Source organism: Corvus cornix, chromosome 1 (genome assembly GCF_000738735.6).
Source record: "Corvus cornix cornix isolate S_Up_H32 chromosome 1, ASM73873v5, whole genome shotgun sequence".
Lineage (NCBI taxonomy): Eukaryota > Metazoa > Chordata > Aves > Passeriformes > Corvidae > Corvus > Corvus cornix.
Window position 1 is genome coordinate 26652583 of NC_046332.1, and position 23533 is coordinate 26676115.

The 23533-nt window shown below is 40.8% G+C and overlaps 1 protein-coding gene across 6 annotated transcripts; it reads right to left on the minus strand.

The window, feature by feature from the left end:
• Positions 1-343: 343 nt before the first annotated feature.
• On the minus strand, positions 344-22947 carry SPICE1 (spindle and centriole associated protein 1). 6 transcript variants are annotated; one of them, XM_010396058.4, is made up of 17 exons: positions 22815-22947; positions 22319-22366; positions 21125-21271; positions 17109-17211; positions 16275-16396; positions 14668-14753; positions 14230-14372; positions 13855-13995; positions 12846-13111; positions 9487-9618; positions 8694-8841; positions 7010-7234; positions 4616-5001; positions 3175-3346; positions 1685-1787; positions 1266-1353; positions 344-479 (listed from the first exon to the last, which is right to left on the minus strand). In XM_010396058.4, the coding sequence occupies exons 1-17, from the start codon at positions 22896-22898 to the stop codon at positions 426-428; spliced, it is 2448 nt and encodes an 815-aa protein (XP_010394360.3). In that variant the 5' UTR covers positions 22899-22947; the 3' UTR covers positions 344-425. The 6 variants fall into 6 exon arrangements, with proteins under 6 accessions (XP_010394360.3, XP_010394363.3, XP_010394364.3 ...); XM_010396061.4 differs by lacking the exons at positions 22319-22366; positions 22815-22947 and adding an exon at positions 19613-19843 and having other exon boundaries at positions 21125-21208; XM_010396062.4 differs by lacking the exons at positions 16275-16396; positions 22319-22366; positions 22815-22947 and adding exons at positions 18576-18612; positions 19613-19843 and having other exon boundaries at positions 21125-21208.
• Between the last annotated feature and the right edge of the window lie 586 nt (positions 22948-23533).

Here is a 23533-nt window from a genome sequence, read left to right on the forward strand (position 1 = left end):
TTCAACACAGGTACCTTCCCTCATCTCAGTTCTCCCCGACATTTTATTCCTGTATCTTGTGCAAATAAATGCTCCAGGAAGTTTCACAGGCCATTTCTAAAACCTCCTGCCTTCAGCACACTTAACAGAGCAACCAGGTCCTCACTTGTAAAGCTCTAGCAGCCTGAGTTTACAACCTCAGGAAAGAATTTTTGGTGAAAAGGTGTAAGATCACAGCAATGCATCCAGCTCAGAAACTCATTCCCAGGGCTTCCTAGAGTGCTCTGTAGGGTACAAATACGATAAGCACATGGACCTTGCCATACTAATGGCACTGACATGAAAGCACTTCAGAGTTAAACCGTACATCTGTAGAGGGAAATTGTGATTTATTTGTGGTCCATAAAAAAGTATTTAAAAAATACAGGACTTGAGCTCAGCTTCTGTTACATAATGTGCATTGACAATGCAAACCATCCTTCTTCTTTCTGCTTTTCTACCTGTAAAAAAAGAAACCAGTTCAGATTCATACACAGTAAACTTCCCACAGACCTGTGTGTTAGGACTGTTTGCCATCAGCACCATGGAGGGAGTCACACCACCTACTTCAACCTTAATAATTTCAAATTTTGCCTCTGGGGATGTATAGTTTGCTGTCAGGATAGGGAGTCCTAGACCCTAACTCTGTTCTCTTTATCACTCCTAATTTAGGTTGTTTTGGACACCAGGAAGTAGGTTATGTCCTCATGGTTGCTTTCAAGCCTATTAACAGCTCTCTGACTGGTTTATCAGATTGTACCCCTGCAGAGTTCCCTGTGAAAGCATCTCACTGTGGGCTATCCTTTTCTTTGCACATCAGGAGTCAGAAATCTAGACTGGGGCTTTTTCTTTACATTTGGATTTATTCATCCTTCAGCAACTGATTTGTGCAACAGCTAGGTAAGAGCTTGCCTGCCTCTTGACTGTGGCTCTACCAGTACATCATAATCATGGCTTGAGGTTCTCTGGAGCCACCAGGGAAAGACTTCCAAAGGTTTCCAGTTCTAACACACAAAGATGCTGCAGCAGAAAAGGGTTATTCACTTGTACACAACTCTGTGGCAGAAAATAATGAATGTCACTAGTTCTCAGGTCTCTTCCTACCAATAGTCTATAATCCAAACTGCCATGAATTGATTAATACTAGCCTTAGGATATTTAAAACAGGACAGAGCTCTCCTCCCTTCATCCATATTATGATCATCTTCTTCCTTTTATGACAACATAATAAAATTTTTCAGTCTCACCTTTGGTCTCTGGCTGACAGAATTTAATTTGGCACTTTCTGACGTGGCACTTAAAGGTGAACAAGGCTTGCTGGAGTCTCCTACAGACCTGGAAATAGTCAAAATAAGATTGAAAAAGCGAAAAATGGACGTGACTACTAGAACAGCATCTCTGATCCTGAGTTAGGACTCCTCATCAGCAGTCTTCAACAACACAGGTCATCTGTCTCATGTCAGATTGCAGATATTTTAAATAAAAACCAAGGAAGTTGTGAAAAAGCTGACAGACCTTTGTCCCACTTCCACAGATTTAATGTGAGAAAGTCAGGGAAAACCCACAAAGCCAAAAAGCATGTGGCAATTTCTCCATTGTGTTCAATTTCTGCTGCATGGGTAATTAAGATACTACAAAAATGAAATAGTAAAGGGTGAACTTTTACCTTCTTATACTGGTCATACTGGCATGGGAAACACTGTCATCCTTGGAGCTGTCCACAGCCACTGCCCCAGGAACAGAGACTTCAACTGTCCTCCTTGCATGTTCTAGGCAATAAATAATTGCTTGATTCTGATGAGAACACAGCAACATTGCACAACAACATACACTTCACCATTTTTTTCAGAGGTATCACAACCTCTTCCCAATTGCATAGAATATACAGACCAGAAGTAAAACATCAGGTTAAACATCAACCCCATACTCACTTTCTGAAAATGACTGACATGGGGAGCAGATATTCAGAGCAACTACAGACAATGCTCACAGATACTGAATGATTCTTCCATGGTTAAATTTTCTGTGGTTTTTGGCAATTAGAGGTTTATCGACTTCTGATCTCTCACCTTTGTTCCTTTAAGATTTTACTTACCATGCTGAATTTACATGACAACAGCCAAAGAAGCACTGAAAGTGTTATGACCCAACCCATGAGTCACTGCATCTGCACCTGCATGCAAATGCACACACACTGGTTCCCTCCTCCCCCTCCTTCCTCTCTCCAAGTCCTTCCCCCTTTATACATCCCTCTGGTTTCACAAGGGGAAAGGACAGGTGTCCCAGATAGAGCATGTGTACATGGTCACATGCAGTTCTGCTTGTAATGACAATGACTCCATGAAAAGGTAAAGCAGCCCTGACCTCCTAGAAAGTAATTTTTTTTATAGTTACATATGGCAGCTAATCTATGAATCTTGAATCAGCAAGAATATTCCCTAAGCTAACTTATCTCTTTACATGACTGGAAGCTCCAGTTATCCCTTTCTATTAGCACTGGCAGTAACTGAGCAAGACAGTCTGATGGGAAGAGTACCCAAAAGACCAAAAACTAAAATGTGGTTGAGAACAGGATAACCACTCTGCCATGATTTTTAGAAGTCTTATATAAATACTTCAGTCTTTTCACCCAAGATTCTGCAGCACAATAGAGGATGGGTTAAAAAGCCCAGTGCTGCCCACCAGTGACTATCAGAATCAATGAAGTTGAAAATCTGAGATCATCGAGTCCAACCTTTGAACACCACCTTGTCCAACAGACCAAGGCACTGTGTGCCAGTCTTTCCTTAACACCTCCAGGGATGGTGACTCCACCATGTCCCTGGGCAGCCCATTCTAATGCCTGACAACCCTTTCTGTGGAGAAATTCCTACTAATGTCCAAATGCAGTACCTGTTCTTCAGACAAGAACGCAGCAAAGAACAGATTTAACATGAAGCACAGTACTTGCAGCAGACTAATTACTAAGAAGGTAACTTAGAAGAGGTTTAGCTGATGTGTTTTTAGCTCTCCAAAGTAAGGAGTGTTTGTACCCACACAGTCATTAACAGCAAGTGTACTGCTGACCACAACCACTAATACAGTAAGATAAGGACTCTCAAAAGGAGAAAAACATTGTTTTACTAGGTTTTTTTTCTCCTGAGGCTGGGTACTTACCAGTGTAATTCAGGGATGGGGCTGGAACAGGAGGCAGCACTGGAGGGACCATGTCAGCAGCAGCTGACTTCTGCTGGTCTATCAACTGCAAGAGTTTATCCCGTGCTTCTGTACTCTGGCGGTTCAGCTCTGCTATTCTTTCCTCCAAGCTCCTCGATACCATGAGATGACTCTACTTGGATAATGGGATAATTACTTCCAATGAAAAATTTACAACTGGCACCCTCAAGGAGGGCATACAATATATTTCAAGTACTTCTAAGCATTTAGTTTTCAAACTGAAAGTGAATATAATTATATAGCAGTTCCTGTGAAAAATCTGGTTTTGTCCCTTTTGCTGTCCTGTGTCTAAGTCCTTAACTGATTAAACATTACAATACTTTCTACTGGTCTTCCTTCACATAGGAAAAATACAGCTATTGTCCAAATAATTTGAGAAAGAAAAAAAACCCCAAACAAACCACCAAACCAAACCCACCAAACATCCAGCAGTTAACTACAATTAAGAATATACTTAATCAGAGAGACATATTCAGGGAAGCAAAAGCAGGTTTCTAGCAGAAAGTCCTGGAGCTCATCTTTAAGCCAGGCCTGATCTGCTTTGACCTCTTCCCCTCCCTCTCAGCAACTGCTTCCACAAAAACACCGCTTACTGAAAGTTTGCAGCACCCTGTACAACCAAATGACTAAATATTACACAACATAACACAATGTGGAAAGTGACAACACTATCAGCCTACATTTAAATGAGGAAATTTTAAATCTTTAGGATCCTTAATTGAACAATCAATCAGTTACTGTGATGAAACACATAACAGCAAGACAGTAGCAAAGGCAGGGATGTTTTTGTGATGTCAACTTCACTCACTGGGAATAACTGCTTAGTTGCAGGTTAAAGTTTTTCCATGTAAACTGAAGCATTCCAGGTCTCTCTTTCCCAAAATCTTTGGGATTTTCACAGAAGAGGACTGACAAGACAGACCCAACAAGCACATACACTATCATCAAACATTTGCAGAAGATATATCTACACTAACTTTAATCTCATGTGCTTTAGGGTCACGGTAGCAGAGGATATGTATGACATGGCTTTAAATAAGCATTTTACAAGCTTGACGAGAACCTGTGGGTTGGTGCAGTGCTTTCACTGCTAATATTACCCAAACTACAAGAGGTACACCTGATCACATTGCACTGAGCACACCTCTTTTTGCAGAATAGTCTTATCCTAAACTTATAAATGTGCTGTACACTTCTCAGAACCCATATACAACATAGGCCCAATATGAGGAACTACTGCTGATCTGTTTATGGAATAATAACTTAAAAAAAAAAAATCACAAGCCCTCAAGCAAACAAATGAAAATAATAACCAACAGGAAAGACACAAAAGCATCAGTAAACTACAGGAAAGCAGAAGGGAGATCCTTCCTTTTCTCACCTGCCCTTGTGAAGAGTCTGGACTAGGATCTGCATTTTGTGTTGGGTCTGGCTGATGTAGGCAATCACTTTTGTCTCCAGAGACACCTCTGAATTTGCTCAGCTGAGCTTTAATTAGAGCATTCTGCCGTGTGAGCTCAGCTATCTGTCCCAGCAGATCACCATTTTGAAGTAACTCTTCAGCTGTGCTGTTTTTCCCAGTGTCACCTGGGCAGGACAGATTGATTTTCTTGTGGGAACTCTCCAAGTCTTTGGCTGCAGGAGGAACTGGCTGCCTTCGAGAGATGGGACAGTTTTCCTCAGTTGTGCTCTGTGTTCTCAGGGAGGAAGGTAAGCTCCTTTCCTTGCATGGCTCTCTTTCAGTAGACTGGGAAATGGCTGCAAACACTACAAACACGAAATGAAGGAAGAGTAAGGACAGGGATATGTGATCCTCACTGAGGAAACAGTGACTTTATTGCATCAGGTTACTAATAATCAAGCAGGAATTTGAATTGAACATCTGGTCTGAAAGGTGTTATATTACTGATCAAATCCAGTCCATGCAAAATCCTGCCGTAAGAACTCACCAGGTTAGTATTCCCTATTGCAAACAGTCTTACATTTAAATGATTTAATTAGAGATTGAGAGAGAAGTCCCTGAGAAGAAGATAATTGTCTTCAATTTCTTAGCTGACAGATCAAATACTACTTCTTAGTTAGTCCCCTATTTTCCAAAATTCAGTTACCTTATTTGATAAACTAATTTTTTTTTCAGTTCTGATACTTATATTGGGTTATTAACAAAACTTTTAGGATACTAAAACAAAAAAATTCAAGATTTTTTGCATGATAATAAACTATTTACTCAGCCCCTAAAGAGAAAGCACTGTGGCCAACAAAAGTAGTTAGGTATTTTTTTGGTCATCATCATCAGCAAAGAGATAACACACCACAGAGACATGACTCAAGTTACAGCACTGTCAGCTGCTACATGCTAAGTCCAAGTTGAATTCTGTGACCAAAACTAGATTTTCTATGCTTCATACACCAATAGCCCAATCCATCACAAGCTTTAGCCTCTTGAGCAGACATGAACACTTACAAATTTACACTCAAGTGTGTTTTATGAATCATTGAGCATAAAGAAACATTCATTAAGTTGAACATTTGTTGAGCTATTTAGCATCAGTCTTAAGAGAGTAACAATGTATTTTAGAGAAGTCTTGGAATACAGTTCTGCATTGTTGTTTCAACTGACAAAAGACATCTGACAGCTCTCAATAGGACTGAAACCAGACACTGCTCTTTGTAGAACAAGACCTTTAGTTCATTTCTTCCAGATTTTTTATGTACCTCCTCACAGCACAGAAGCCCACCAAGTGGCTGAATTAGACATAAACTTCCAATTGCCCTGCTAACTCCTTAAAAATCGAAAGGACTTCTGGTTATTATTCTGTCTTGGAAAAGGCTTACAAAGCAACACAGCTGAAAGGGAGGAAAAAGGAGGAAAACCCCAAAACCCACTCCTGCACCCTCCTTCTTGTCAGCAACCATTATCTGCCTCTCAACAAGGGTGTTATGCAGGGCCCTGGCATGTTCAGTGGGATGCTTGTGGTTACAGTAACAGCTGCAGTAGGAAACAGCTCATTTTGAGAATCACAAAGGGTGCTTCCTTCTGCTCACTTCAGTAAGGATAAATGAGAAATACCTTCCCTAATCACCCTGATGAACTTTTTTCCTCCCGTTCACCAGAACTGAGCTAAAAATATGAAACCCCTAGAGCCTATGGATACTGACACAAGACTGAGCTACCTGGTTATCTGGCACCACATAATTTCACCCAAAATTTCCTCAACTACTTCCTGTGTATTAAATGAAACCCAATGGGAACCTGGCTCCCACAGCTTCCAAAAAACCCTTTGCTGGGAAGATGGGCTCAAAGCAGGAGCACACAGCCTACAGACATCCTGGTGTGTCTGCAACATGGATTGCAGAAACAGAAGTTCCAGGCTTCAGTGGTCCCACCACTGAAGGTGATGGAGGCTGGATTACACCATCAGCAGATGGAAATCTGAAATGATGTGCTGTAGGTCATCGACAAAGAGCTTCAGCAATCACACAGATATGATAATCAAAATGAATACCAAATAAAAATGTCAGTCTGGACTGCCACTGACAGGATTGCTGCCAGGACATGGAAAACAGGAAGTGTACAGGCTGTCTAGCAGCAGGCATAGTAACAAAAGAAACGCATATCTGGGTGCAGCAGTAGGATATTCCAGCTATAGGGCCAATATGTCTAGGCATACAGATTAAAAATTTTCCATAGAAAATACATCTTCAAAGGTACTGTGAGATTGAAACACTAACACACAACACAGACTCCTAGGTCTACAGCAGTCAGAGATCTCACCATTCTGGAAGGAAGACAATTCCTGACTGCTCTTCTGCTGAGGTGGTGACAACAGCACAGCTGGCTGGAAGATGTGAGCTGGGAAGCTTCTACCAGGTCTCATATCACCTGAGGCACCTGGCCCTGGAGGAAACGTGAAAGGTAGTTCTCCCTGTGGAAATTTCAGCATATTTTCCCTATTGCCTGCACCAGTTCTGGGCTCAGAACAGGTCAAATCAGGTTTTTCTAAAGAAAAAACAAACCAAGGATAAAAGTTAAACAAATGAAAAAAAAAATTAGTCATAGTGAAATAGGAAAAAATCTCAATGACAACTCTTATGTTCAGGTATCTGAAAAGACAGACTAGAGTAGCAGATGTTCCACACACACTCCTACCTTTTCTCTCATCCGCAGGAACAGCATTCTTTCACTCAAGCATATTATAAATTTTTACTGGCCATAAGAGCAAGTACAACACTTACACATAGCCTCAAAATTTCAGGATAGTAGTATGAGATCTGTTTGTAGCTCATGCACAAGACTTACAGATATGTGACTTGAACAGGTATTTGACCTGCATTTGGTAACATTCTCTTGGGAAACTCAGACTTATGCACTTGTCCTAACGCCCCGTAATATAAATTTGATGGCAACAATGGTGTAGAAAACAATTCAAGGCTTTTTGGAGCTCTGCTGATCTTCTTATCATTTAATTCAAATGACATATCTTGTCAGTAAAAAAAAAAAAAGCTATTCTTCTGTATTTAACTAAGGAATGTAAGGAAAGAAGATTTGGAAATTCTAGTGCCGCATAATTTTTGAATGTAAAGGTTTGGGTGTTACGTTGGAGTTTTTTTGAGGGGTGCTTTTCTGACTGTTTGGATTTTGTATTTTGGGGGATGATTTCCTTTTGTTTGCTTTTACAAGGCCTGGGTCAAGCACAAAATAAAAAGGATCTGGTATGTGGCTTCTTTCCAAGAAGAAAATTCTTCCAGGAAGAAAGCTTTTAGGTACAAAAAGATTCACAAAACCAACATTTAACTATGGAATACAAATAACTCTGAGAAATCTTGGGATTCACAAGAAGTTACTGACCCTGAGAGCAAAAGCAATGCATTTAAACAACCAACCAGGAAAAACAGCTGGGAGAAAACTCAGTGGTGAAAGGTGGTTAACAGTCCAAGGTGAATCATCTTTGGGTAATCTGGCCACCAATGCTGCTGCCTTAGCTTAGCCTGTCCCCATGTCACACAGCACTCAGCTGGTCACTCCCCTCTCACAAAGTCACAAACACCAAGTACCAGACCTCTCTGACTGGTTGGTTTCTGGGCCTCAGCTGCTGCTGTTTTGGCCAGCAGCAACCTCCAGTGTCTTATGGAAGAGCCAGTCTCAGACTGTCAGCCTGCTCAGCAACAGGAAGCTGAGATCCTGGTTCTGTTGGGTTTGATTTCTTTGGGTTTCTGGGTTTTTTTCACAACCCTCAGAATGAAACTGACTTTGGAAGCCATCTTAATGGGGGAAAGCTATTCTCCTCCTTTGCTTGTGCTCCCAGCAGAACCCATGGCATGGGAATTTACAGAAGTGACATTCACGCTCATGCAAGAGGTACTTGTGCAAGCAGACATCTATTAAACACCAGATTTTCCACTACAGGGATAAATTAGCCACAACTCTTCTTTCATCCTTCACACATTCATGTACACACCTTGGCTGTTTGCTGGACCTTTGCCTGCAATTCCAAAATGTTTTGGACTTTGTTCTCTTTCAGGTTCTACCAAAGGGAGGCCTTTAAATGCTTGTGTGAGACAAATCAGCTTTTCATCTGTTACTGTCATGTATTGCTGAAGCTTCTTCTAAAGGAGGAAAAAAAAAAAACATACACAGAATTACAGAAATTTTTGTTCTACCAACATAAATTAGAAAATTATATACTACAAGCAGCCCTGAGAAGAAATTTGGCCTCTCAATACTACTGCGTGAGTCTGTAGGATTCCAGTGAGGTATTAAATACTATTGTCTCCATGTTTCTCATTTATAAATTATTTGCTTTCCCTTTTCTTACTCATGACCTCACTTCCTTTCTAAGGTTTCTTAATCCCTCCATTCCCAAATGTAGCCATTGATCAAATCTACCTGCACTGCAAACTAAAAAAAGGAAAATGTGGTATTACATCTACTTATTGCTCCAGTAGTGTTAACAGTATAGGACTATGAAGGAACGTGCCTAAACTTGTAGGTGGATAAAGTAAAGCCCAGTTTCACAGAACCAGCACTTTCTCAGGCTTTGAAGTTATATAAAACGACACAATTTTCCAAACATTCCATACCCATACCTGCTACTGTAATTCTCAGGCTCCTCATTCAATTTTATCATTTTCTTTCTGTTTATTGTTAAAATCTCCAGAACATGAGACAATGCATCTCAGCCCATATTTGCAACAGAACTCAGAATTCTAACAAGTCATCCGGATGGGTAAGGAGCAAGAGGGGCTCAGTACCTGCATAGTAATGTTTTCTTCCCTTACTTGAAGTACTTCTGCAGTCAGAGCATCAATCAGTTCTCTGTGTTCATTCAACATCTCCTGCTGCTGCTGCCTCATCATCTCTTTCTCATGCAGCTGCATTTCAGTCTAAAGAGGGAGAAAAAACCCAAAAACCTACTATAAACCAATCCAGACTCATATCTGAAAACAGGAATAAGTCATTATGACATCATCATGTAACAACTCTTCCCACTATTTGTAAATTGACTTCATCACTTTCATGACAAAATCCAATTGTCAGGGCTTGAGACCTGTCAGAGAGCTTACTGTTTTTTCTTTATTACTTCAGGACACTGTAGGGAATCCTAGACATCCTTGTTCTTCTGCCTTTACAATTTTTACAGGATGTAACTACAAGCATTTTCTTTCTGCACTGATACAGTTTCTTAAGTCACTGAATGTTCATGCAGGAATCAAATAATTCCAGGTGTACTGATGCTTGTCAGCATCCTGTTCTGCTTGTGCCTATTCTTTAGCTTCCCTAATTCATTAATGAAGACAAATTTGACTAAGTAAGGAGAAAGTACTTGCTTTCTAATGTTTTCCATTAGAGAGAAAAAGTTCTAGAGGGTTTCAGAAGTGTTATGACAAAACAGCTCTACATGCACATGAAATGAATGAATAAATATTTTTGAGACTAACTCACAGACACTGCTACTAGACACACCTCCCTGAAGTATATGAGAGACAAGGCATCCATTTTCCATTTCTCTTCCAGCTAGAGAGAACAGGGTTTTTTGTATTGATCCAAGTGAAGCATGCTGGCTCAGAAAATTGATTAAAAAAAACTGTACATGGTCCCCTCTTTTTCAGAAACCAAAGCACAAAATAAGCACTTCTACCCTGATAGCACTGATGAAGCCTACTGATGCCTTAGATCATCTGAATGAGCTACTGTATCTACTAATCCTGCACAGCACTGACCTAGTCTTGGAGCAAAAGCTGCCAAGCAGCTCTGTCTTACATTTAGGCATGGGGAAAAATATCAGGTTAATATCCATTCCTACCACCAGGTAGGATTTGGGTCTGGTCTACCCTGGAAGAAGTATCTTTATCCCAGCCCACTGCCAGATGTGGCACTAACCACATGAGCTTTACCACTGCACCAGAACATGCAGCAGAGAGGGAGAACAGAGGAGCACAGATTCAGGGAATATGCCCATACTCTCTTTGCTATGTGGGCCTGGCAAAGAAACAGTATTCTTAGCAGAATAGGGATGGGGAGGGAACGATTCATTCTAAATTTGGAAGTTGATACAAAAATTAGTTTAGAAACCAAGTCAGACTTATCCATTTTCCTTCAAGAATTTTGTATGGTTTCGCAAACATACCAGAAGTTTCTTTTTCTCCTTTTCTCTAGCCTCTTCTGTATTCACAATTTCCTTCTTATAGGTGTTGGTTTTTAAATCACTTAATAATAATATTTCATGAAATATTACTAAATTCAAGTTTCTCTTCCTACTTTTTAGATACAATTTTGAGAATAAATTAAGCAACATCCTTTATTGCAATCCTTCTGCTTTTCTGCAGCAAAACTGGAAGATGATGAAGAGAATCTAAAATCTTTGAAACCTCATGAAGACTGACTGTCTAACTAAAATTGGGCCTTTAAAATATCCCCTGCAAAGCCATTTTCTTAAAAGGCACTGCCAGTTATATTTCAGGCATTGGAATTCTGCTAACTCTGCTGGCTAGGCAAGACAGACGGTGCACGTAAGTGCTTGATTTACGTCTGCCATGACAGGGACCAGGTTTTAGGAAAAGTTCAAGACAAGGTGTACTTCTTCCCAGCAAATTCTCAAATTCTAATTGTAATTAAACCTCCCCGAAAAGGAGAAAAGTCACTTTAGATTATGAATGCAGTGTCTATCTCAAGCAAGCCTGAATACAATTAATTACATTATGCAGCTTGAGTGACTTTTTCAGATTGCTACTTCAGAATTTAGGTAGTAAATTTATGAGTGTTGCAGACAATTCTGAAAGCAATAATCAACTTCTGGAAGGATGGAATGGTAACAAGAAAAAACATGGGATTAGCTTTAGAAGAAGTCTGAGGCTCAGGAATAACTCATTTCTGTAGAAAACAGATTAAAGACAATCTAAATAGGATTATAACTGCCATTACATTTACAACATGAATTTGATGCTATTAAATCGATGTATTCCTAATAAACATTTTACTGGAATTCTAAGACCCCTTCTTATAACTGTAAAAGAACCAATTTTAATTCCCTGTTTTGGTATTACAATTTTAACCAAGGCCAAGCAGTACTAACTTGCTTTAAAACACAAGACTTTCTCAGCTGAAGTCCATCTCCTGCTGGTAGCTGCTGTTCACTCTTGGATTGATTATTTACTGTTAGCTTCCAGGACTTAATCAAAGTAAATTCTTTCATACAGATTAAATACAGAGTAATACAAGGATTAAGTTATCATACATCCAGTAAGAAAAAAAAATAGAATTTTAACCTAAGATGGGTTTCCCCCTTTCACTTATTATACACTCTGAAAAGGAACCAAAATAAGACAGTTCCACATACATTAGAGATCTATGACCTTTGCTATGAAATAGAGCATTAGGATTTCCATAATATACTCTGCTGCACCCATTAAGAGTGCAGGAACTGTGATAATCAGGTTTAAAATGTCACATAGACCAAATGAATCTGGGAGGCACTGCTGCCTATTGATAGCTCTGGGATACAGATGAAATAGAATACACTTTATTTTCCTTTTCTTCTTTAAAAAAAACCTTCTACATGGCACACAGGTGGTCTTCTTTATGGAATTCCATTAACTCCCAGCTGTGCACTGTAACAGTGAGCACTTCAGGTCATTCTTCCTTAAGGTAAAGTTGCTGTTATGGATAGAAAAAGAGGGCTAAGGAATCCCTCAACGAAAATAGGGGATTTGGGTCCACTGCTCCAGTGACAATAGCATCACCTTTGGGAGGCAAAGGAAGAAAATGATTTTGTAAACAATGCTGTAGTTAATACCCTGCTACAACTCTGAGCATATGTAAATAACAAATTTAAAAATACTTCAATCGGCATTTTCTGCTCTTAGACACAGAGACTTTCACTGTGGTCAACTCCTCCATTTTCACCAGGGATACTAATTCCTAACAAACCAGTTCCCAACAAAAAGCTGGGAGAAGTTTTAACTCCTAACTGCATGCAAGCCAAGCAATAAGCAGTGATAATCAGAGTACAATGTAAAGTGACTGGAAGCCAGAAAAGACCAAAGTTCACATCTGTCAAGTAACTTTACACCCTCCTTCATTCACTCTCCAGGAGCAGTTCTAAGTGTCTCACCTCTTTGAGGTAGCGCATCAAACGACAGAGAGCGTTCACCAGTGACAGTGTAAACCCAGAGAGGCCTTCACTTCTCTCTTTTTTTTGGACCTCACGACCTGTACATCGCTCATATTCCTCCAGTTCATGCTCCACTTCATGGATCATGTGGTTGAGAACATCTAGGCTGGGTTTGTTGTCCCTCTGAAGGTCAGGCTGGATTAAATTACCTGGAGAATCACCTCTCTTCTGTCTTGCAGAGTTTTGTGCAGCTTGCTTTCTTTTCACTGAAGGAAAAGAAAAAAAAGGTCACTGGAATTTCAACTTGTATAGAGATCTTCCCAGTACCAATGAAATTGCATTGTTTATTGAAGTAAATCAAAGGAAATGCCCTTTCTTGCTGTAAGATGAAACAGACCATCAAAGAATGTCCCCCAGTCATTCCACCTATTTTCAGATCCTCAAAAACCACATTTTCTGCAGCCACAGTACCTCCCAAGTATGACTGCTTTGTGCCTTTCTCTTGGATACTCCTGTTTGTACTTTTCTCCTTTCCAGTTAAATGCATGGAAATAGTTTTCTACTGCTAACCCACATCACCCGCTTTCTCACCTTTAGTAAGCAACTCTCTTACAACAATCCCTTCATGTTACAGCTTGTATCTGATTATCAGTCCCCTCATACAAATATGTGTTGGATCTGGGGATTGAAATGCATTTTAACCTGTATCAGAACTAGAAAAGCCCTGAAGAGAACTCCATGACCAGCACAGTAATGGGCAGCATCAAAGGGCTGTATTTAAGGTTCCCAGATTCCTACAGACTTGGTTTTGCTGATAAACATGCAGAACACAGGCGAAGTAGGCAAGGAGCTGTGGAACATCCATCCTTAGATATGCTCAAGACTCAAGGACCACCTAAACTTTGGCATTAGCCCTGCAATGACTTCCAAAAATCCCTTCCAATTCACATTTTCTTATGACACTAAAGGACCTTGGACAAAGGGTATATTATTTTTAAAAGTACTAAACTCTTTGCTGCAATATGCTTCTGTTTCCTTGAGTTTGGATTCAGCACTTGTCTCACAGTGTCAGTGGAGTCTACAGACTCTTCTTCATCTTCATTCTGAAGTCTTGAACGGGTTCTCTTGATTACACTGGTAGCATTGAGGGCTGATTTAAACACAAAACAAAACAAAAAAATGCACACGTGAAATATTTCAGGTAGGTTCTTAATAGTAATACGTTCCAGAGTAATTTTATGGTTAAGAGCTGGCTTTTTAGTCTGGAAATTCATCTGAGCCAAATTAGCATACATTTCTGTCTCTCACCCCCACCCAGGAAAGGAATTCCAGACAGGATCCTGTGAAGAGCTTAACAAATTTGCTGTGATTTAGTAAATCCCACCTGACTGATCCAATGAAGGAGAAACAATTGTTGGAGTCAAAGGCACATTTGATTCCTTTGATAAGGTGGTTTTTCTCACATCCTTATCAACCCACAGCTGAGAATTCACCAAGGAATTTTCTTCTCTCAACAACCGAAGTAGCCTGCATTCAAAACAAGCATAACAGTGAACTGTAACAGGACAATGGCATGATTCCAGATTATCTGTCCAGACAGAGCTTCTAGAATTATCTACAACTGCTCAGGTGAGATCCCTGCTCACTTTCATTCCCAGTCTCAATGTTACAACAAGGCCTTTCCCTGAAATTCTGAGATCAGGAAAGGAGGGCAAAGGGAAACAGAAGAACTGACTTAACTGTACCCATTCAACACCCTTTTAACGCCACCTGTTTCCAGTGTAAAGCAGGTGAAAACCTGAATGGATGTATTTATACTGACCTGTCAGAATTGATGTTGGATTTGAAACCCAAAATGTCATGGTGTCCATCTTCTGATAATGCTTCCTCCTCCTCTTCATTAAGAGCCTTTTCAAGAGACAACAAAGAAAACAAAAGGGACTTCAGAATAACTTAAGAGACCAATTTTAAGGAATTGTTTCAAGAAAAAAACCAAAAACATTTCTTTTAGTCTTCCCCTCCAAAACATACTTAAAATAAAAATACCACACAGAAAGAAAACCCAAACCCTTTGTGGGAAGTTCTGGGGGACTTTAGTACCTAAGAAATACTGATACTGACAATTGTCTCTGAAAACAACACAGCAAGTGACCAATATCCAACCTTTTCTCTGTACGACTTATATTAAATATGAAAACCCATGCAAACTAGAGGATAAAATAAAAGCTGTTAAGGCTGTACCAAAGCACAGATACAGCAGGCAAAATACAGAAAAGCAACCTAAATCACAGCATTTATAAAATTTCAGTCATTCGAAAGTCAGTCATTACAAGGTAAACAACCTCATAATGAGACCTCCACAATTACATTTATATTCTATGTGTAAAATGCAACCAGAACAAAATACAATCCTACGTCCTACATTTATAGCTAAATCCAAGCAACCAAATTTGGAATTAGGGTTCCTCAAACCAGGTTTATCTGCTTCTGGGTAGGTTTCACCAGAGAGCCTTTAATTATGATTGTCGTAGGCACAGAAGAAGAACTCACAGAAGGTTGGCAGACAATCAGTACGTGTTTCTTTTAAAAATTTCAGCTTATCCTGCAGCATGCATCCAGTGACACAGCTTACAAAGATGCTGCAGTTAACTCCTCATATTAAAAAAACTGAAAAACAAATACCACACCAAAATATGTAACACAGAGGTACTACAGCTCAAATCACAGATATTTGTGCAAGTTAGTAGGAAACAGGAGTAGAGAACCACAGGAATATGACACCATCACTTTTGTTCCCAACAGCCTGTTTGGTCTTCATCAGTGGGAAGTTTTCTGGGAGCATCATATGCCTGTTCTCAAAACCCCAGTGAGCATTCCTGGTACAACATGTTATTAAAAGAAAACAGAACACAAAGGCAAACTAAATTAAATTTTAAACAATTTTAAAATTGTTTACAACAAACGTGAATAAATGCAAAATAATGCAAAATAGTAAAAGTTAAATTTGTAGGATTCATCAAGGCTATGGAGTGAATTGGGGTACAAATGGCTGTGTCCCCATATACTCACACATAACTGGTAAATCTGAAATGTAGCAATTAGTTAAGTGATACAGAAGTTCTTCTCTTAGACTAGAATTACATTGTACTCTTCCTGAGAATTCCAGAATTTAAAAGGGAGGGTGTGCTAATGTGAGAGAGCTTCTACAAGACATAACGATGCTTGTTTCTCATATCCAAAGGTTAAGAAATCAAAAATTCACAATTTCCAGAGTCTCACAAAACAAACTTGCCTCTAATTAACCTTGTCTTCTATGAATGTTATCAACAAAAACCTGTTTAGTTCTGCTTGGAAACTCTTATCTTTGAATATTCTTATTTTGTGCAAGCAAAAAAGCCACAGGACATGCATGAACAAAACATACGTTACCTGGGAGTCCATGACAGATTCACTAAGGATGGAAAGCTGACTGGGAGGATGACTTTTTTGTACAATGGGTCCTTGAGATGATTCTAGGTCACAGTTAGGAGCCATTGTTACATTAGGGAAACCTAGAGGAATTAGACAACACAGGGAAGAACACAGAGGGCTTGGTCTGTACTTATGTTGCAGCACTTTGTACTGAAAATCAAGCTCCTGTACTTCACAAAAAAAGGGTCACAGGGATGTCACTTTAAACAACAACCAAAGACCAACCATAGGGTTAACTAAATACACTGGGCCACATACCCGGCTTTTGTCCTTCCCACCTGCATAAATACACTTGTGCAAAAGCAGCTTGCAGGATCAAACAGCCACTGGGAACAAAAGAGAACGGCAGCCTACAGAGAAAAAACCCCTAGGTTTAAGATTTCACATGCAGACAGCCAGTCCAGCCTTCCATCAGCACAAGGATCCACAAGCCATATTAAGAAAAGCCTCATTCAGGAATTGCTGATAAATCTTCAGCAATATCCAAGAGCAAAGAGTCAGCCCATGCAGCAATGAGAACCACTGCAGCAGCTCCAACGGGTGCCCTGCACAGGCCAGTAGCTTGGCTGTGAAATGGTGAGCATGAGGTGCTTCAGAGTACAAGATGTGAAATTCCACAGTGGAATAACCAGCCATCAGCCACCCTCCCCTGCAATATGAGCAGGATCAATCATACTATGTTAGAGGATGAGATGAAAGCAGTTAAAAAGAACACTTTGCAAAGCAAGACTATTTATGGAAAGCAAAGAGATAATCTTAAATGTACTACCACATACAGATGAGATGTTCTACCTGTTCGTGTGCGAGGAGCATCCCCAAACAAGCCTTTTGCCACAGCCATAACCTGACCAGATCGTTCCAATACATCTTGCAAACGGTACTGATCAGACAGAATCTGAAAGTACAGTGTATAAGGAAACTTTACACTGGGCAGACTGAGTTTTTTCCTTTCTTTCTGGTATTGTTATTCCACACTGTCACCAAGAGAACAGCCAACAGGACAACGTTTGCCAAGTTGGTATTGTGCAATTAGATCCTAAATAAGATACATCAAAAAACCATACTTCATTCTGAGTAACTAGAATTCATACTGTTTTTCTGAAAAATTAAATAGTTATTACTTCTGGGGCTCCATCAGAATTGACTGTCTTTAGAACAAATCCTCTCACTCCCTTCTCCTCTCAGCCTAACACAAGAAGCTGGGTATTTATGACACGCTCATCAAAATAAAGACACATCTAGCAATTTAAAAATAAATCAGTATGCATCCTCAAATCATTTGATCTCAAAGTTGTTACGGCATAGAACACTTACATGTATCTGACACCCAAAACATGTACTATTTGATTAGATTCAAACCAATTCAAGCAGACTTGTTCCACTCAGTCTTGGCTCCTGAAAATACTACCTAAAACTTAAGCCACATACCACCAAAAGCTCCAGCAGAGGTAAACACAGCTGACTGCATCTGGCATCAGAAGACATTTTTGGAATCTCCAGAAGATACAGCTTCTGTATTCAAATTGTTTCTCCCAAAGTCTCTCTCTAGCTTTTGAAGTCCATCACAACAAGTGCTTCCTAAGGAAGGATGTCTTGCAGTGCAAGGCAAGAGGCATCCAGCCACCATGAGCCAAATGGAGCTGACTGGGGATGTGGCTTTGTAGGCAGAACACAATTTAGAACTCCTCACTGACTCCTGGTTTCATTCACAAAGCTGGAAATTGAAAACTAGTAAAATTATATCCCACCACCTGGGGAGAAGGTGGTTATTCTTGAACACCTGAGAGGAGATATATAAGTGACCTCCACTTCATCGTGGTTCATCAAATTGATCCAGAGACTACAAGTACTTTAGAAGACCTCCCAGAAAAGGCTCATGTCTTTGAAAACAGAGTGACAATTTTTGTTCCCCCAGGAATCATAAGACAGACTGTTCTGCAACAGTTTCAGAGCACTCTATGCCATTATCTCCAGAGTTCCTTTCAATGTCCATTGGTAAGTTTGCTGGCTTACATTTAGCCTCATACAAAACATTCTAGCACATGGCATTTCACTTGTTTCTCCTCAACCCCCTATTTTACTACGTGCTTTGTTACATCACAAAGTTTCCCTACATATCTGAGTTTCCGTGTTTTTCTAGTCTTCTGAGCTTGCATTACACTGCAGATTAGTCTCATAATCATTTAGCAAATCAGTGAATATTCATCTTTCAATCACTTCACATATCTCCTTTCCCAGACCACTACTGAATTTTCATACCTGATACAAACTAAATCTTGTCTTTCCATTTAGCCATCTGACATCAAAGCAATGCAGGTTTTTTGACAAAGTCATCATACCAGATTGGCAGAAGAAAAAAAAATATAGAAAGAAAAAAAGGAAAAAAGTTTATATTACTCCTTTCCTGAAAGCAATTAGAATTAGAGTGATGTGTACAATCAGAAAAATTATCCTGACTAGTTTGTTTTTACCCTCCTCACTAGATCTTTTTTGGCATCAGCAGGTTCCTAAGCTCTACCCTCCTGCTGAACACGTTATGAACATTTTTACAGCATTGCTCCCAAGGTAGATTAGCTCACCTTTGCATGTGATGAGAAGAAAAAGTGATATCATCTTGTAACCCCTCTAGGCCCATTTACACACCCTGAACAAATTCATTGAGCAGTGTACTTTGTCCCAGTTTGGTACCACCTACGAATTTCATTAAAAATCACATTCCCTCCTGTTTCAGATTGTTACCAAAGAAAAATAAAAACTGGACTCATCCTAAAATCTCCCCACTACAATAACCCATTCAGCACTACCCTTTGGTGCAATACACTAACATTATTTAAAAAATAAGCTGTTACAGGACCAATCAGTGTAGTACCTGCACGTTCAAACTCCCCAGTCACAGAGGTGAACTTACATTATTTTTTTGTTCAGATTTTTAGGCAGACAAATCCCCAAAACATTAAAATTCTGCTTATCCATTTTGTAACTCTTTTGTAAAGTCTTTCTGTTCAACACACAACTACAAGAGAAACAACACTAATAGCAGCACCTTCTTAGCTTTTGTCTCCGAGTATTTTGCAGTTGAGGAGGATTCAAGAGGCTTAGAAAGTTACACTGACAGCAGTAAAAGATCACCAAGGTAACAGAGACAAGGAAACAATTGGCAGTGGTTTTGCTCTACGGGGAGACACAGAGTCTCCACAGTTACTCTGAACAACAGGACCTGGCAATTAACAAGATTTAAGCTAGGGAGAGGGGGAAATGGTAACTTTCCTCTACTTATTTTGTTTTTCTCTACTCACAAGAGGATGCCCACGTTTCAAACAGCAACAGCCAGATCTGTTTCATCGTGCCTGGTATCTTTTCCTTTTGTCTTCCTTTTCTCTGATTCAGAAGTAGACACAGAGCAAACTGCATAAAGTAGTATCTTAAATATAAAGGGCAGAGCCACTCAGGAGGAATTGAGATTTGTGCACTTTCATTAGAAACAGCAACAAATATAGAAGACTATTTCCCAAACATGAGTTTCACATCTGCAAAAGAATGAAGTCACATAATAGGTAGTCCAGACGAATCTTAGAACAGGTGGTCTAATCTACCTTTTGTGACACATAATTGATTTCTGCATGGAAGCATTGTTGCAACTAGGCTGCTACTACTTTAGGGAAACTCATTTAGAGGTCCACGGGGGATTTTCTGAATACTCTGCTGAAATGCACTTGGCAGAAAAGTACCTAAGTAACAAAAGTCAAAGTCTGAGGCTTGATTAGCAAAATATCCATAACACAAAAATTCTACTGTGACCGCAGATGTCAAATAGGGTCAAATATTTGGGGTCAAATAGAAAACAAGGTGGTGATCTTCAATTCTAAGTATTTTTACTTGTTTGTCTATGCTTGAATGTTCTCAGAGATCAGAAAAAGACTTCTGAAAAATTACAGAAGACAAAACAATGAAGTCTGTGATGGTTAATCCACTGCACATTTACAGAACTACCAGATCATGTTTATTTTAACTGCTAGGTGAACATTGTTCGTCACCATTCTTTACCAACAAGAAGAATTCTCTGTCTGTTCAAGTACAGAGGTCTGAAAGCTAATTTTCAGATTAGTTTTCATAACACATGGCAAGGAGTGACCTGCTATGTGAAACAGAACGAGATCTACCACCACCTTTCAGTGCCAGCTACTCTCTCTGTTAACTAGGCTTAGGTTTACTGCTACAGTTCAATATTCAAAAGCAAATTAAATAATATATTTACAGTCAGAGCACTTTAGAATGCTGAGAGAACAAGCTTTTCAATCCTCAGATGAGAAGCCTGTCAGCCACAGCTCATCAATCTTTGTCAGTTTTCCTCCCTTACCAACTTCTTGCCTCACCCTTTCAGCCCCATTGACTCTGCACTTTCTCTGTTTAAATAAGCAGCGTCCCTCCCAGAAACGTTCATGTTTGCATCAAAGAAAAATGCTAGACACGAGGAAGAAAAGGCAAGCTGGCAATGAGAACCCAAAGAACACACAAACTTTTTACAACAGTTGAACTCTACAAACAGCTCCTGTTCAGATGAAAAGAGGCCTGCAGAATGACAGAGGGCACAGCCAGGCAACATGTGTCAAATGTGCAACTATACATAACAGTTGGTAGGGCAGGCAGTCTGCTCCAACCACGGCATGCATGCAGCACACGGAGTGTATGGATATACAAAATTAAGTTATCCAACAAGAGGAGCAACTGTTGCTCTATGTGCAAGAGCAGTTTTCCAATACTGCTGCAGATCACCTGCAGCAGGATGCAAGTGCAAATTTAGTTCTCACCTCACGCATCAGAGCCAATTTCCTTTTCTCCAAGGAATCCAAATCCAGTTGCTTTTGCTTCTTCCACTTTCTGTTCAGTGCTTTCTCTTGGAGTTCCAGATGTGCCAGCGCTTTGTTTTTTGATTTGTGTATTTCACGGCGACGCAGCTATGGAAACATAAAAGAAACCATTTCAAAAATCAATCTTAGGCAAAGTTTGCCGGGCAATGCTAACAAGCTCCTATTGATTTTATCATTTGTGCACTGAACATTATTTATGTTAACTTCATGGTAGTACCAATGACAGCCTCACAAACACCCACAAGTGTAAAAGGCCTCCAGTACCAGTCAAATTTAAAGCAGCTCCAAAGGTAAATGGGAAAAGTCTGTTTCCACCTGCCCTACACCCCTTGCTCAGCAAGAGTTTTATCAGCTGTAAAGGGAGGCAAAACCCAAACACTACTACCTATAAGGTGCATAAAAAGACATAATGCCTTCTGATTTAATACTGTCAGTCACCGGACATAGTGTTTCTCTTCTTCTAACAACAAGGTATATACAAAAATATATAGTTTAAATACAAATTAAAGAAATTAAATGTGTGAGGAGCTTGTTAAAGTCTCTAGAAGCTATCAAGCCAAACACTTGTAGAATCAAGTCTCTCTCTGCTGCTGTGACCATCTCTCCTGACAAACCTATAGCTCAAACTGCCTCTTCCATCCTGGTAATTAATGCTACCAAGAAAATGTAAATGGAATCCACATACTTTGCAATGAACAGATCACTCAGTATAAAGAAATTGTGTTAAATTGTTTAAATAAAAATTAAGTATTTTCAGAATTAGAGCGCCTCCTCAGATAAAGCACATCTTTCAGTCCTTCCCAGCAGAGATGAGACCTTCAACTAATCCACTGAGCTGTCATGTATTTACCTTTTTACGCTTTTATGATGGCATGCAGTTTATTGAAATAAACACTGCAGCGACTGCTTCCCAGTGGGAACAGAAAACTGAGAAACACCAACTGCCAGACCTGGGGATGCTCAATGTCAAAAACAAAAAACCAGCACTAAAGAGCCAGCATGTTCAGAAGCTTAAAAAGGAGATTAAACATTGGCAGAAGATATCCCCGTAAACATGGTAAGCACTTTTTATGTCAGACAAGCAGCTAAATGCCCTCGCCACAGGGACAGATTAGTGATTGCTATTAAACTTACAATATCCTCAGGAGTTGCACGGTGCACTGTCAAGTCATGGACGGTACTCTGCGAACAGGAACCAGGGAACAGGTCAAAAGTCATAACTGAGAGCAAACTGTTCTGGGTTTTTTTAGCTATATTTTTTAAAAACCCCAAATAACTTTTAAAATACAATACAGTTAGCCTAACAGTACACTCCGGTGCACTTTTATGGCGCTGCAGAGCGTTCCAGCCTCGGCGAGGCAGCCACCAAAAAAAACACCTCCACCAAGCCTGGGCGCGCTCTTCCCACAGGAGACGCAGGAGGCCGGGCCTCCAGCAGGGCCAAGGGACCCAGAGGGGCCGTGTCCCCCTGCACACAGCGTGTCTGCCCGCACGAACCCCCACGCAACCCGGGGGTCTCCTCGGGGCAGCCCCTACGGAGGGCGGTGGCTCCACCAGCCGCGGGCACGGAGGCTCCCGGGCCCTTCTCCCAGCGGAGGCCGCCCGGCAGCCCAGAGCGGGGAGCACTTACGTCCCAGTCCCGCTTGGCCACCACCGCCTTCCTGGGGCCCTTCCTGCCGGCGGCGCGGGGCCGCGGCCCGCGGAGCAGCGACATCACGGCCGCGCACGGCGCGGGAGAGGCCGCGGCCGGAGGCGGTTTTACTCGGCCCGCCCTGAGGGAGGAGCGGAGCCCGGCCACATCCTCCGCCTCCGCCTCCGCCTCCGCCTCCGCCTCCGCCTCCTCCTTCCCGCCCCCGCCGCGCTCCCGCGGCACGAAAAGGCAGCGGCGGTGTCCGCGGCTCCCGCTCCGCTCGGGCTTTTTGTGAGGGAGCAGCCTCTGCTCCCGCCCTCCCTCAGGGCTGCCCCCCCCCCACCACTTCGTTCAAGTAAAGCAGTGCCTTGGCCGCTCCAGTCCACTCCACGTGAACTGTTCCTGACATTGTCACTCGTCTTCCTTCTCGCCTCACCTTAATTTTTCTACTCGCTCATTTCACTGTTTTCCCTCCTCGCTGCAAATACCCTCCCAAGACATCTTTCAATGTCGCTCTGAGGAAGCCTTGGAAATTTCCCCGTGTGAAAATGTATTTCAGATGCTGCTACGGGTGGTTCAGAACACAATGTCACACAAACCATGAAATTAAAGTGATACGAAGTTAAAGAGTGACTCTTGTTTAAATTTAACCAACAGATCTCGTTAGCTGTGCCACCGAGGAAGACTGTACCTCCCTCCCAACAACGAATTTCTGGTTT

Excerpts from the sequence above, each read along its gene's own strand:
- SPICE1 (XM_010396058.4), bottom strand. The coding sequence starts at position 22,898 with ATGTCGCTGCTCCGCGGGCCGCGGCCCCGCGCCGCCGGCAGGAAGGGC. Across the intron at positions 16,397-17,108 it reads TGCTCCTCGCACACGAACAG|GTTTCCCTAATGTAACAATG; the intron begins GTAGAACATCTC and ends TAATTCCTCTAG. Across the intron at positions 7,235-8,693 it reads AGGTCCAGCAAACAGCCAAG|AAAAACCTGATTTGACCTGT; the intron begins GTGTGTACATGA and ends TTTTTTCTTTAG.